We start from the raw sequence: 14,321 nt of genomic DNA on the forward strand, positions 1-14,321 counted from the left end.
GAAGTAAGATTACCAATACATAGGTACGACACAGTTAAGATTAAATATAATAGAATAAATTAACGTCTTTTAAAAATCCTACAAGGGGTTGTATCATGGGTGTAGCACCAAGCATCTTACGGAGGTCAGGAGGGAGGCCCCACTTAAAGAAGTGTGGGAGGTGGAGGAGGAATGGGGGTGTTTCAAGGAGGGAGTGACAAGGTGTGCAAAGATGGTATGTGGAACAAGGAGGATGGGAGGGAATAGAAGGGCAGCGAGTGGTGGAATGATGACGAAAAAATCATATGAGAGGTACAAAGAAAAAAGAAGAGAAGCAAAACAGAAGATAAAGAAGACAAAAAGGAGATATGTAAAATGGGGGAGGAGTATGACAGAACTTTTTTGAAAGTAACAAGATGTTTTGGAAGGAACTCAAGAGAGGAAAGGGAGGTGAGTCAAGTAGAGAAGAAAAGGTAAAAGGCACAGGTGGACAGATGTTAATAGAAGAGGAGATGGTAAGGGGAAGATAGGCAAAGTATTTTAGAGAGCTGTTGAATGTGGTGGAAGATAGGGAGGGATTGGTGGTAGCACTGGAAGGTGCTAAGAAAATTATGGTAATGGGAGAAATTGGAGGACAAATAAAAGATGAGGTTCAAGTAATTTTGAAAATTATGAGAGCAAGTAAGGCACCTAAGTTAGATGGGTGTCATGTAGTGTGTCTGAAGAAGGGAAGTACAGTAATACTGAACTCACTGGTAAGGTTGTTTAATGTGTGTCTGTGGGAGGGTAAAGTGCCTGAAGACTGAAGGTAGAGAGAAAGACATTGTGGAAGGTTTTGAAGATATATGGGATAGGGGGAAAGCTGTTAAGAGCAGTCGAGAGTTTTTATGAGAGTAGTATAGCCAGTGTTAAAATTGGAAATAGAGAGAGTGAGTGGTATGAGGTAAAAGTGGGACTACATCAAGGATGTGTCTTGTCACCATGGCTGTTCAATGTACACATGGATGGGGTGGTGCGGGAGGTAAAGACAAGGGTAATGGGCAGGGGACTAGAGATGTTAGAGAGAACGGAGAAAAATGGGAGGTGAGCCAGTTGTTGTTTACTGATGACACTGAGCTTTTGGTATGGTAAGAGGAGGAATTAAGAATTGGGAGGGTATCCAACGGGAGCAAATTGAAGGTAAATGTGGGTAAAAGTAAAGTGATAAGAAGTACAAGGGGAGAGTATGGCAGTGAGTTGGAAGTAAATCTTAAAGGAGAGAGGAAGTGGATATATTTAGGTATTTGCAATCGCATGTGGCAAGAAAGGGAGAAATGGTGGTGAAAGTAAATTGTAGACTGAGAGAAGCAATTAAATGCCTTGGGGGAATAAAAAGTGTCATGAGAAATAGGCACTTGGGAATGGATACAAAGAGCTCACTATACGAAGGGGTAATTGTCTAACAGTATTGTATGGGGCAGAGACCAACCTGCAATTTAAGAGAGAAAGAGAAGAATTTTTTTTATTGTGTTTGAGATGAAATGTCTGAGAAATATGGTTGGGGTTACAAGATTGGATAGAGAGAGAAATGAGGCGAGGAGAAAACTTGGGGTGGAAAGGGAGATGACAGATAAGGCTGATGAAAGAGTATTGGGATGGTTTGGACACATGGAAAGAATGAGTGAAGATTAGTAAAAGAAGTGTGGAAGGCAGAGGTGGATGTAGGAAACCGGAGGGGACGACCAAGGATGAGTTGGATGGATGAGGTTAAAGAGAAAGAGGGGGATGTCTACTGAGGAAGGAAGGGATAAGACAGCAGATTGGAGTGAGTGGAGAATGTTTGTGTATGGATGATACTGTGATGCATGGAAGGGAGTGGGTGGAGGATGGGGGATACTAGGGAGTGGTTATGGGCGAGTGATATTTTGACACAGCCTGAAAGGAATTCTCCCTGTCTTCTCTTTTTCTGCATGAGGGGACATGGGGAGGGGGGTTGCCAATTAAATGAAGCTGCCTTGTTGTGGATGTGTTTTGTCTTGTTTCATTGCTTCTGACCTAGGGCAGTGGATCAGATACAGGGATGACCCATCATCCATGAGGAGCTAAGATAAGAGGGAAGAAAGGGTACATGGGAGTGGAATGGGTGGGAGTGAAATGAGTGGGAGTGGGTACTTGCCTTCTGACTTGGCTACCTCCCTAATAAGGGGGAAAAATCCCTTGGTATATACATAAATTGATATAGACTGATCACCAATAATACATACATACATATACCAAAGGCTTTTTCCTCCTTACAAGGGAGGTAGCCAAAAAGAAAAAGGCATAAAAACCATTCCCACCCATTCCATCCCTAATACACTCCACTCCCCTCCACCTTCTACCCTCCCTCTTATCTTGGCACCTCCTGGATGACAGGTCATCTCTGCATCTTATCCACTGCCCTGAGTCAGAGACAGTGTCGCAAGACACAGCACATCCACAGCAAGGCTGCTTCATTAAATTGGCGACCAATAATACCTTTTATTATATGAACTTAGTTTCATCTTATGTTTGATATGATGTGCAAGAGAAACAGGAGAGATCAGATATGAAGTGCATGGTGGTTCCTGTTCTGATTTTGCCAACATGTTAAGTGAGGCACTACATCCACTAGGCTTAGTGATAGTAAGGGACCAGAGAAAGATGATTAAATAGCTGGTACCAGAGACAATGTAGACCAACAGTGACCTCAGCATTATTTACAATTTCCCTGTAATGGCTGGATTAAGTCATATCATGACAAGAGCTACACAGGATTACTTAAGATACTAAGGGAGCACAGGATGGACATAAAGAATCACTATGTGTATGAAAGTGGCAATTGCCGACAAGTCTATCAAAATAAACACCACATCAAGGTTAGAGCTTATGCCAAAAGGTTTTCACCTGTGGCTGAAGAGATCATCCCTTGCATCTGTGCTCAAAGCCAGAATTATGTCACTCACCATTAGCTACTGGAGAGTAAATTAAAACTCTTAAACACAAGATCAAAGCTGGATGTGCCACAGTAGTAAACACATCTGTGTAAATAATATATAAAGTATGATTTCTTCATCTCAAAGTAAATAAACTACAATGCTGAATTACTTCTAAGAGCTACCATAACTGATGTTCAACTTACCATTTCACTGAGAGGAGCCATTTCTATTTGGGCAGCCTGCTGCCTTCTAGTGAAAATTCTAAGCACATAAAATGCTATAATGCCTGGAAAAAGAAAGTATTCAATGAAAAAGCTAAATGATGATGATGACTGACAGATGATAATAAAATCAATGATGAAAAAATAAAAACAATTATATATGATTCTTTTTGGGGGGATTGTGGATGCAACATGCAACAGAAGCAGTAGTATCTGGAGATGAGAAAGTTGATGGACGATGGTTCAAATCTTACTCAAGCAGCATTTCATAACTGAGTTTATTTGGAACCAGTTCCTTGAGAGAGGGCTACAGGTTCCACAAGGGATGGTAGTAATTATGTTACTCAACAGAATGTTTTTTCATTCAATTTTGCGTTCAGTTTAATTTTTTTCAATAATAATGCAAAAACACAAGTATTACATTTATCTTGAGAACTTAAAAGCTTACAAAAAATGGAAGATTAATAAAGATAAAGATATAAAAAGAAAATGTAGGTGTTCACTGAGACATGAACATTATTCCAATGGTTCCACAACAGGGAAAAAATTGAGAAACATTGCATAACAGAATAAATGTGATGGGAGTAATAAGGTCCAAGTCTGACACAGCAGGCATTCATGCCTCACCCAACCCCCCTCCAGAGCAGGTAATGGCTTAAAAAAAAAAAAAAAAAAAAAAAAAAAAAAAATTATATATATATGTATATAAAATTGTTGCTTGAAGTTTCACTAAATGAAAACTTGAAGCTCAATAGCATCTGACAATGGTCCTTTGGACCTACCTATATATCTCTTTGGGAAGAAATATTAGGCTGCTGTCTGCATTATTATTCAATTTTATTTACGTCATTGTAGCATATGGACTTTGAGCTATGTTCATGGAGTCCAATCTATATCCCCATTTATCAAACTTTGCCACAACAATATTTATGTTGGACTGGAGTATTTCTTCCAATCTGTTCTACTTAATAAGGGGAAAAGTGTCTTTTGGCATATGTATATAATTTGTTCCACAAATTTACACAGCCTTGCTCAACATTCCTCTTCCATCCAATACCCCTTCACCCCATCCATCCACCTCATTTTTTATCCTTCTCTCAAGTCAAGAGAACTGTCCCTCCAATGCTTATCTTCAAATCCTATCAACATCTGCACCTTCATCAGAAAGTGCAACCCCATGAATCTGGCACTCAATTTTCTGACCAAGCTAAAGCTCTGTCTCTACCAGCACTTATATTTCCTTAACTTTTTTCATGTAAGGATTGTATCTATTTCATTTTACTATTTTCTGGGTGGACAAAACTGAAAGAGAGAATCTTTTGTTTTGGGATGGGAGGGCACCATAAGAACATAAGAATGTAGGAGGTTGCAAGAGACCAAAATCCCTAAACTAGGCATCTCTATGTCCATTATCACCTATCATCCCCATACATAAAGTTATCTAATCTCTTAAAACAACCAATAGTTTCAGTTCACTCCTATCTTCTGTCTTCTCCCTTCCTTCCTCAACAGACATTCTCCCTCTTGCCCATTGCCCTTTTCATCCCATCCATCCATCTCATCCTTGGTCACCCCCTCATGTTCATTCCTTTCACCTCTGCCTTCCACACTTCTTTTACTAATCTTTCTTCACTCATTTTTCTCATGTGTCCAAACCATCCCAATATTCTTTCATCAACCCTATCTCTTAACTCCCTTTCCACCTCACTCACCTTCTCATTTCTCACTCTATCCAGCCTAGTAACCCCCACCATACTTCTCAGACATTTCATCTCAAACACATTTAAACTCTTCCCCTCTTATGTTCCATGTTTCTGCTCCATACAGTGCTGTTGGCACAATCACCCCTTCATACAATCTCCTCTTAGCATCCATTGCCAAATGTCTATTTCTCATTACACTTTTTAATCCCCCAAGGCATTTACTTGCTTCCTTCAATCTACATTCTACCTCCACCTCCACTCTTCCCTTTACTACCACATTCACATCCAAGTATCTAAAACTATCCATTTCCTCCAGTCTCTCTCCCTTAATGCTGCCATCCTCTCCCCTTGTACATCTCATCACCTTACCCACATTTACCTCCAACTTCCTACTTTTGCACACCTTTCCAAACTGTCACTAACTTCCTTAATCCCTCCTCTGATCCTACTACAAGCGCAGTGTCATCAGCAAACAACAATTGGCTTATCTCCCACTTTTCTCCATTTTCTTTAACCATTCCCAATTCCCACCCTTGCATTTACCTCTCACACCATCCCATCCATGTATAAATTGAACACCCAAGGCAGCATAAACGCATCCCTGGCAAAATCCCACCTTTACCTCAAACCACTCACTCTCTCCATTTCTAATTATAACAGAGGCTATACTACTCTCATAAAAACTATTGACTGCTCTTAACAGCTTTCCTCTTTTCCCATATATCTGCAATACCTCCCACAGTGCCTTCCTGTCTACCTTGTCATAAGCCATTTCCAAAGCCATAAAAGCCCCCAAAACATCCTTACCTTTTCCTAAAGATTTCTCATATATCTGCCTTATCATAAAAATCTGAACCATGCAACCCCTACCTGTCCTAAACCCATACTGTTCCTCATCAATTACTTTTTTTGTTCCTCTCCTAATCCTCTGAATCAAAACCCTCCCATAAGCCTTTCTAACTACACCCAACAAACTCCCTCTGAAACTACTACAGGCAGTCTTCCGGCACTCTACCATCTTTTAGACAACATTAAACAACCTCACTAGCCAGTCTACCATCACTATACCTCCCTTTTATAGACACTCTGCATGGCACCCATCCAACCCAGGTGCCTTACCTGCTCTCATGATTTCAATTACTGCTTTCACCTCATCTTTCCTTATTTCTCCTCTATATTCCTCATTCATCACTATCATTTTCTTAGTGCTTTCACATTTAGTAACTCTCTAATATATTTGAAATTATGAAAACACACAAAGTATAAAAAAGAGTGAACAAAAGGTGCCCTACAAGACAGAGTATACTGTATATATAATATATATATATATATATATATATACAGTATATATATATATAATATACACACACATACATACCTCTTTAAACATCATACATAAATACATGTATCAAGGGCTTTTTCCTCCTTATAAAGGAGGTAGCCAAAATCTAAATGCATAATTCCTTTCCCATTCATTTTAACCCCCCACCCACTCTGTTCACATTCGCCACGAAAGCATTAACCATGAAAAAAATGATCATGCAAGATTCAATCCAGTTGAATAAAGTTAACTGGAATTATCTTGATAAAGTCCTTAAGTGTAATAAAACCACTCTGGTGGTTAAGACCACCTTTAATCCACTAATGAGTTGAGATTACTAAAAAAAAATAATAATAATAATAAACTATTTATGAAATGAATGTATATTACTTACATGTAATTTCACCTATAAACATTCCCTCTGCCTGGAAGAAAGGATGCTGGAATTCTGTCACTTCCCCTGCACTGTTTTCTGATTTCATTGTGTCTGCCCATCTGGAAAAAAAAATATCTATCAGAAAAGATTTTCCAATATAAAGTAATTACCAAACTTCTCACATCATCCTGATAATTTTTTCTAAGAATATATAACGTATGTAAAAGTCTCTAAAATCACCTCCAAAAGTATATTCTAACCACTAATAGGTACACTCGATTTTTAATACAGCACATAGAGGTTATCAATTTAACCACACTGTTATGATGACATACTAAGTACATTTAATCCTAGCAAATACCATAATTTTATTTGACTTCTGTAACATCACCACACCAAAGGGAAGTCATTCTAAACCCATTTCCTATGGTAATACGAGTATATTCAGCACCATCCCGAAGAATTAATTTTCACAGAGACTCAAGCTCAACACACAGCCAGTGGTGAACCTGGTACAAATCATTGATGGGCTTCCATCATTGTAAATACCTGAAGAGAATCGCCAGCAACAGCGTGTATGTCATCACAAGTAATTTCCAAGAGTCGACAGCTGATGGAACTTAATTTTATCAACTTCAAGCTCCATCAGCTCAGTTGGTAGAGCTATGGCCCAGCGTCGGGTATGGACAGTTGGTCACCGGACAATTGCTCACCGAACAAGTGATAAATAGGACATTTGCTCACCAAAGGATTATTTCAGTTATATTGAAGTTTATTACAGCAATAATATACAAACAATATACAAACTTAATAACTTAATATACAGGATTTTTAGTTATATTGAAGTTTATTACAGCAATAATACAGGATTTTTTGATATATTGAAATTTATTACAGCAATAATACACAAACAATATACAAACTTTCATATTTTAGTTTTTAATTATAAAATTCAATACCAATTTCTTCCATCAATATATAGTGATTACAGTTTTACAACTGGTGCAGTACTGAAGTGGGTTTATTGTCCTTTGTGGTTTACAAGTCCAGTCTAATGGTGTGGCTAACTGCATTTAGAAAGTCAGGAAGACACTGACTTCCTGCATCATACCCCCGGCACAGATAAAGTAAATCTTTATCATAATTGTTAGAGGCCAAGAACTTATTAAACTCTACAATATAATCTAATGTATTGTTTTTAGTTGGTTTCACTGACTACTTACCCTAACACTTCTAGTTCATGAACTAGAAGTGTGTAGGAGTCAATTCAGACTATGAAAGTAAAATTTTCGACTTATTAAATGACAGAGATACATACGAACAGTTGGCCACACCATTAGACTGGACCAGTAAAAGGTCATTACTATATATTGATGGAAGAAATTGGTATTGAATTTTATAATGAATTAAAAACTAAACGTTTGGATATTGTTTCTGTATTATTGCTGTATATATAATACAATATAACAAAAAAAATCCTGTATATTGTTTGTTATTAAGTTCAAGAAAAGTAAAAAATAATCCTTTGGTAAGCAAATGTCCTATTTGTCACTTCTCCGGTGAGCAACTGTCCGGTGAGCAATTATCCGGTGAGCAACTGTCCTACACCCGCCCAGCGTACAGCAAGACCCCGGTTCGAGTCCCGGAGCGACTGTCGGGAAATATTTGATATATACATATCTTAATTTCTCTTCCAAAAGTTCGGGTTTAAAAAAAGCAGGTCTGTCCTAAACTCCTTTAATGTTCAGCCAGGGATTATAAATAGCCTCTGGGTCAGTCAACTGGTTGTCTGGGTTTGTGTACACCGCAATCCAGAGTACGCATGAATCGACTGATTTAGCGCCGTTGGTTGCGTTCCACCTAAGGTTCCTTTCACACGTATCTACTTTTCGCCGTGCGCCGTCCACGACACGACGCCGTGCTCTCATTTAACATGGGTGGTTATGGACGTTTTCAAACGTCACGACCATATGTGAAATCATTCACAGACACCCTTGATTATTTGAAAGCACGACGTTGTGTCCTGAACGGTGCACGGCGAAAAGTCGGTACGTGTGAATGGAACCAAAGGCACCCAGTGTAAAGCAATTAATCATGCTGGAGTCCCACTTCCACTAACGGTGGAGGGGATGATTCATTTTTGTTATATAACTCATTCAATCAACTAACAATGAACGTCTAGTTTAGGTAACTTTTTTCACCGTGGAAACCCAGTATGGGCATTTTCGTATTATCTTTCATTGTTATGACTCGTGGGTGGTGTCGAACTGTCATCTGGCTGATTAAGTTCCTTGGAGGAGGGGACAATGGAGAGCTGCTATCATTAGAGTTGGGGCGACAATCGTGACACAATGATATAATTAGGGAATGCAAGACTTCCCACCTGCCCCGACCGCAATTGGGGCGAACAATACCCGTCTGCCTAGTTGGCTACATAATAACCAAGGACACCAGGGGGTCGGGGGGCGGGGACATGAGGTCAACACCCTGACCTGATTGTGACGTCATATCCCCTGGGCGGAAACTTGGTCCTTGCTGTGAAGTCTCGTGAACCAGCGTTGGCAACTTTGGTAAACTCGAGACGGGTTGTTGGTCCCAATGCTCGAGATCGGCCAGGTTTCACAGATTTTGTTGCTGTTGCTGTTGTGTGTGTGTGTGTGTGTGTGTGTGAGAGAGAGAGAGAGATTCATCATGGTCTTGGATCAAGTGTTAGACTCGTGATCAACAGCTATTACCCTCCCGGAAGAGAGGGTAATAGCTGTATAACCGATCTATGGGTAATGCTGTGACCTTACACGCACACTCAACTTCCCGCCCACTAGAGTTGGAGTAACGGCTTGCAGCGCAGCAATACTGAAATTATTTCAACCCTAGGCGGGATTTGAACCCGGAATTCCGTAGTGGCAGCCGGGAACTCTACCAACCGCGCCACTGAGTCGCGCGCGCGCATGTGTGTGTATGTGTGTGTGTGTTTGTTTTGTTATCATTTGTCTGATTCTCATTTGTTATTAGTTATATGTCAACTTATCATTATTTACTATTTACCTGTTTGTTTATTTAACTATACCTATGCATTTCATTTGTTATTTACATTACTATAGTTTTAATTTATTCATTTATTATTATTATTATATTTTCGCATCAGACCTTATGGACCAAAAGGTCTCCTGTCGGCATGCTCCGCTTTTGCAATCCTTTGTAGTTGTATCTTACGGGGAAAGGGAGCTACGCTCGTGGTGTCCCGTCTCTGTATCTCGTAGTATCTAAATTGTTCTTAAACTCGTGTATGGTTATTGCACACACTATTGTTTCGTCTACTTTGTTCCATACATCCACCACTCTGTGAGGAAAGCTGTTCTTTTTCAGGTCATTCGTGGGTTCAACACTGGCGCATTCGACTATTCAAAGGTAATACCGCGAATAAAATTATCAGCAAGTGATGAATCTAGTAATTCGCGGGTTGACCCGGCCCCGCGCGTTTCCGCGCCACGACCACCCTCCCACACTCGCGTTCTGGAGTATTCGGCGCATCTCATGCATGGATCGCTACGTGCTTGTGCCCGCACATCATCTTTCGTGATGGCCCTCAAGAATGTAGCCATGACACCTCCTGGAGCAGCAGAAGACGAAAGTGGTGTTGCACATCTGTAGGGAGAGCTTATAGTTTGCTGCTGTTGGTCGCTTTTTTTCCCGTGAATGAGAGTACTGTGCGGTCTATTTATACATACATACATACATACATACATACATACACACACACACACATATATATATATATATATATTCTACCAATGGACTTTTACCACCTATAAGGGAAGTAGCCAGCCATCTTAATTCCATCTTAGTTCCCCGAAAATGAAGGGTCATCCTTATCCCCCACCCACTGCCTGGGTCAAAAGCAATGCAGCATGACACAGCAGGGTTGGCCGCTTCCTTTACACGGCGACCTTCCCTCCCTCCCCCGTCCCCTGATATGAAAATTGAGAAGACTGGGAGAAATCCCTTAGGGCCGCGTCACTTCATTGTGCATTCACAAACACACACGTGTGTGTGTGTGTATATATATATATATATATATATATATATATATATATATATATATATATATATATATATATATATATATACACACATGTACAACACTGAATGGGTTCTCGCCGCATAGGTTCGAGTCCTCGGGCGTACCACGTTTCAACTTCTGCATGCGCCTCCACGGTTCGTCCGATGTTGATGGCTTAAAATTAAAGTGCATTGTATATATATATTCACGTTGCACTTACAGAGAGGAGCTGGGGACGAGAGGCAACGGGTCGACTGTTCTCACCCGCCATCCATCCATCCAAGATAAAGCTCCTCTCCTGTTGCCACCACCGCATATTTTAAATATTTATCTATTTTCATGAATAAAGTGATTTCAAGGATGCACATGGTGTGTTTCCTTTAGGCAGACACCCTGTTTGTTGTTTTGTTATGGTTTAACGTCACAAACTCCACCCTATCGGAAGGCTAGGACGGTGCCCCTCACAGAGGATTTGTGGCGTGGAATTTAATGAACTATGCCCTTGGTTTAACTTCGCCAGTGGCAGGGTTCGAACCGCCATCCCCTCGACCTTCGCCGCAAGTAACGACGCTCTAACCCGCTCAGCCACCCAGTATATGTAATTAGGGAACCCAGGGGTGTCTTTCATAAAGGAGATCGACATTTTTTTTTAATCATTCGCGGTGGTCTGCGACCCCTAGCCCCGACGTCGCCAAGTGATTTTAATCCTTTCTGCAGCACCCCCCGGGCATGAGACCATAAGGCCTACGCTAGGAAGTTCCGTGTCCATTACCACCTATCACCCACATCCATAAAGTTGTCTAATCTTCTTTAAACAACCGACAGTTTCAGCACTCACTTCATGGTTACTAAGTCTATTCCATTCACTGGCCACTCTATTGATAAACCAGTCCATGCCTATTTCCTTCTTAAATCTAATTTTGTCCAATTTAAATCCATTACTGCGAGTCCTACCCTCTTGTTTTGATGACCTTGTTTGCGTCACCCTTGCTAAAGCCCTTGATCCACTTGAACACCTCTATTAGATCACCCCGCATTCTGCGTCTTTCCAAAGAGTGTAAGTTAAGGTGCCTAAGCCTGTCCTCGTAAGGTAAATTTCTGAGCCCATATATCATTTTGGTCATTCTCCTCTGCACTGATTCTAGTGAACTGATAACCATTCTATGGGACGGAGACCAAAACTGTACCGCATAGTCAAGGATGAGTCTAACTAACGCCACTTTTATTCGTAACCGTCCTAACAATGAATACTAATGCCCTGTTAGCTCTATTCCTTGCGTTAATGCACTGTTTTCTAGATTTAAGTTTCGGGCTCACTATGCTATACCTGCTTTCTGGGTTGTGTAAACCTACGTTTAACACGCTGCACTTTGAGATGTTGAAGTCAACCTGCCATTTCACCGACCATGTGAACAATTTGTTCAAATTCCCTGCAAAATCTCGGCGTCTTCTCCTGACCTAATTAGGTGTACTATTTTAGTGTCGTTCGCAAACTTACTAGGATCACTATTAATTCCATTGTCCAAGTCGTTTTATACATAATGAGCAATACGGGACCTATAACCGAGCCCTGGAGAACTCCACTAGAAACATTCCCCCATTTGAATTTTACACCGTTTATGGTGACCCGCTGTTCTGTCACTGATCCAAGCTCTAATCCATTCACTTTTCCTCCAATGCCATGGGCTTTGACTTTATTTAGTAGTCTCTGGTGGGGCACATTATCGAGCGCTTTGCTAAAGTCAAGGTAAATAACATCATAATTATCATTGTTATCTGACGTCTTGTAGACATTATTGTAAATAGATAGAAGATTGGTTACACATGACTTACCCTTGTAGTACCCATGTTGTGAGTCACGAATCAAACTCTCTCTCGATGTGATCTCAGATTCTATTAGCTATCACTGATTCAAGCTTTTTACTTATAACCGATGTCAAATTGATTGGCCTGTAGTTGCATATAGACGATTTCTCTCCCTTTTTTGAAAACAGGAACAACGTTTCCCTGACCCCAAGCAATAGGCACAAAACAGACTTATTGAATATTTTTGTTAACTGGACTCGGGGATTTTGTAGCTTTAGCTTAAAGCTCAAAAATCCCCTTTAAGTTTATCAATCTGTTTGACTACTTCTACCTTACTAATACTGATGTTAGATAGTCTATTTCCTTCGTCTACTGTATGCAAATCGGGTCGCAGTTAGAAACTATAGCTAACCTCTCTTTTGTAAACACCGTGAGAAAATATTTGTTAAACGCCTCGCTCGTTTTTCCCCCTCGGAATCTATCATGACATCGTCGTTTTTAATTGGGTCTATCCTTTCCTTATTTTCTGTTCCGTAAAGATGAAAGAAATCCTTTGTGTTGGATCTCGCTGGTGTGGTAACCTTAGTTTGGTAGTTACGTTTCGATGTGTGGGTTTTTCTTTTAATCAGTCTAGTCATATCGTTATGTTTGGATGTAAGATGTGTTTTCACATTTTCTATTCTGGCGTAAAGCCCTCTTTTCATTCCGATCTCACTTTTCAGTTTATCCGTCATCATTTTGGGAGTATTTTTCTTCCGTACTGTGCACGCACGCACACGCACACACACACACACGAGCTTAAGAGCAAACTAGATACTGTGAGATACAAAGACGGGACACCACGAGCGTAGCTCCCCTTCCCGTAAGATACAACTAGGTAAGTTGAGGAATGGACGACAAAATGAGTGGCAGGGTGGTGAGATAAACACCGAGAATCGTTGAACTCTGTTATGAGCGAAACGTCAGTTACTTCAAAGATTCTCGGTGTTTATCTCACCACCCTGCCACTCACAACTAGGTAAATACACACACACACACACACACACACATATATATATATATATATATATATATATATATATATATATATATATATACATATAATAACATTTCTAAACGCTTAGTCATACAGGCTGAAGCCCGTTGAAGAACAAGTTGGAAAGTCAGCACAGATACCAGGAGATAAAACTTATCCGTGTGTGTGTACATGTGCGTGTGTGTGTATCCGTACACGATAATACAGATGAAAAGAAATGAGACAAGTTTGAACACCGTTGCAACTACTCTGGCGATCTTGTTGACAAAGCTCTTCAGGAAGACAAGAACAACGTTGTGATCCTATGTGTTTTACAGAGCGGCCCAAAAGTCACTGAGGGGTAACCATTTGTGATCATTTCTTCATAAACTGACCATAGCCCCAATATGTGTCTCCAACAAGATGGGTACTGTGCAAGAGAGACAATACAGTTGCTGAGGCAATATCTCTATACTGTATTTAAATTCCATACATGTGTTTGTAACAATAAGGTAGTTATCAAACATAAAACTGAGGTTTAGGCCATCCTGTAGATAGTCATCATCATCTAGGACACGTTGGGCACCGAAGCCCGGATCAAGGTCCATATAATATACCTTGGCCCAGATGTGCTGTGGGGCACCCAGAGTCCTTGCGCGCGCATCTATGGTCTAATGACCTCCCAGACACCTCTCCTGAATCTATATCAGCAAGGATAACAGCAAACGCAAGAAAGATTTCTTTTGATTTATTATTAGTTATGTTATAATTTTTATTCTTTTTTTCATTTATTTATCATTATTATATTTTTCGCATCCGACCTAGTCATGGACCAAAAGGTCTCCTGTCGGCATGCTCCGCCTTTGTAATTCTTTGGCCATAATTGCGAGCTCATTTGTTTGAA

The 14,321-nt window shown here is 40.3% G+C and overlaps 1 protein-coding gene across 2 annotated transcripts in view; it reads right to left on the minus strand.

Moving 5' to 3' along the window:
• Tango9 (transport and golgi organization 9) overlaps positions 1 to 14,321 on the minus strand; it is a 49,983-nt gene that overhangs the window by 17,017 nt on the left and 18,645 nt on the right. For both annotated transcript variants that reach the window (XM_076200006.1, XM_076200007.1), the window contains exons 2-3: positions 6,555 to 6,655; positions 3,119 to 3,201 (exon numbers count right to left, since the gene is read on the minus strand). In XM_076200006.1, the coding sequence (XP_076056121.1) occupies positions 3,119 to 3,201; positions 6,555 to 6,655 (184 nt within the window). The remainder of the gene's footprint in view (positions 1 to 3,118; positions 3,202 to 6,554; positions 6,656 to 14,321) is intronic.

Source organism: Oratosquilla oratoria, chromosome 16 (genome assembly GCF_046742065.1).
Source record: "Oratosquilla oratoria isolate Oo_2021 chromosome 16, ASM4674206v1, whole genome shotgun sequence".
In the NCBI taxonomy this organism is placed as follows: Eukaryota; Metazoa; Arthropoda; class Malacostraca; order Stomatopoda; family Squillidae; genus Oratosquilla; species Oratosquilla oratoria.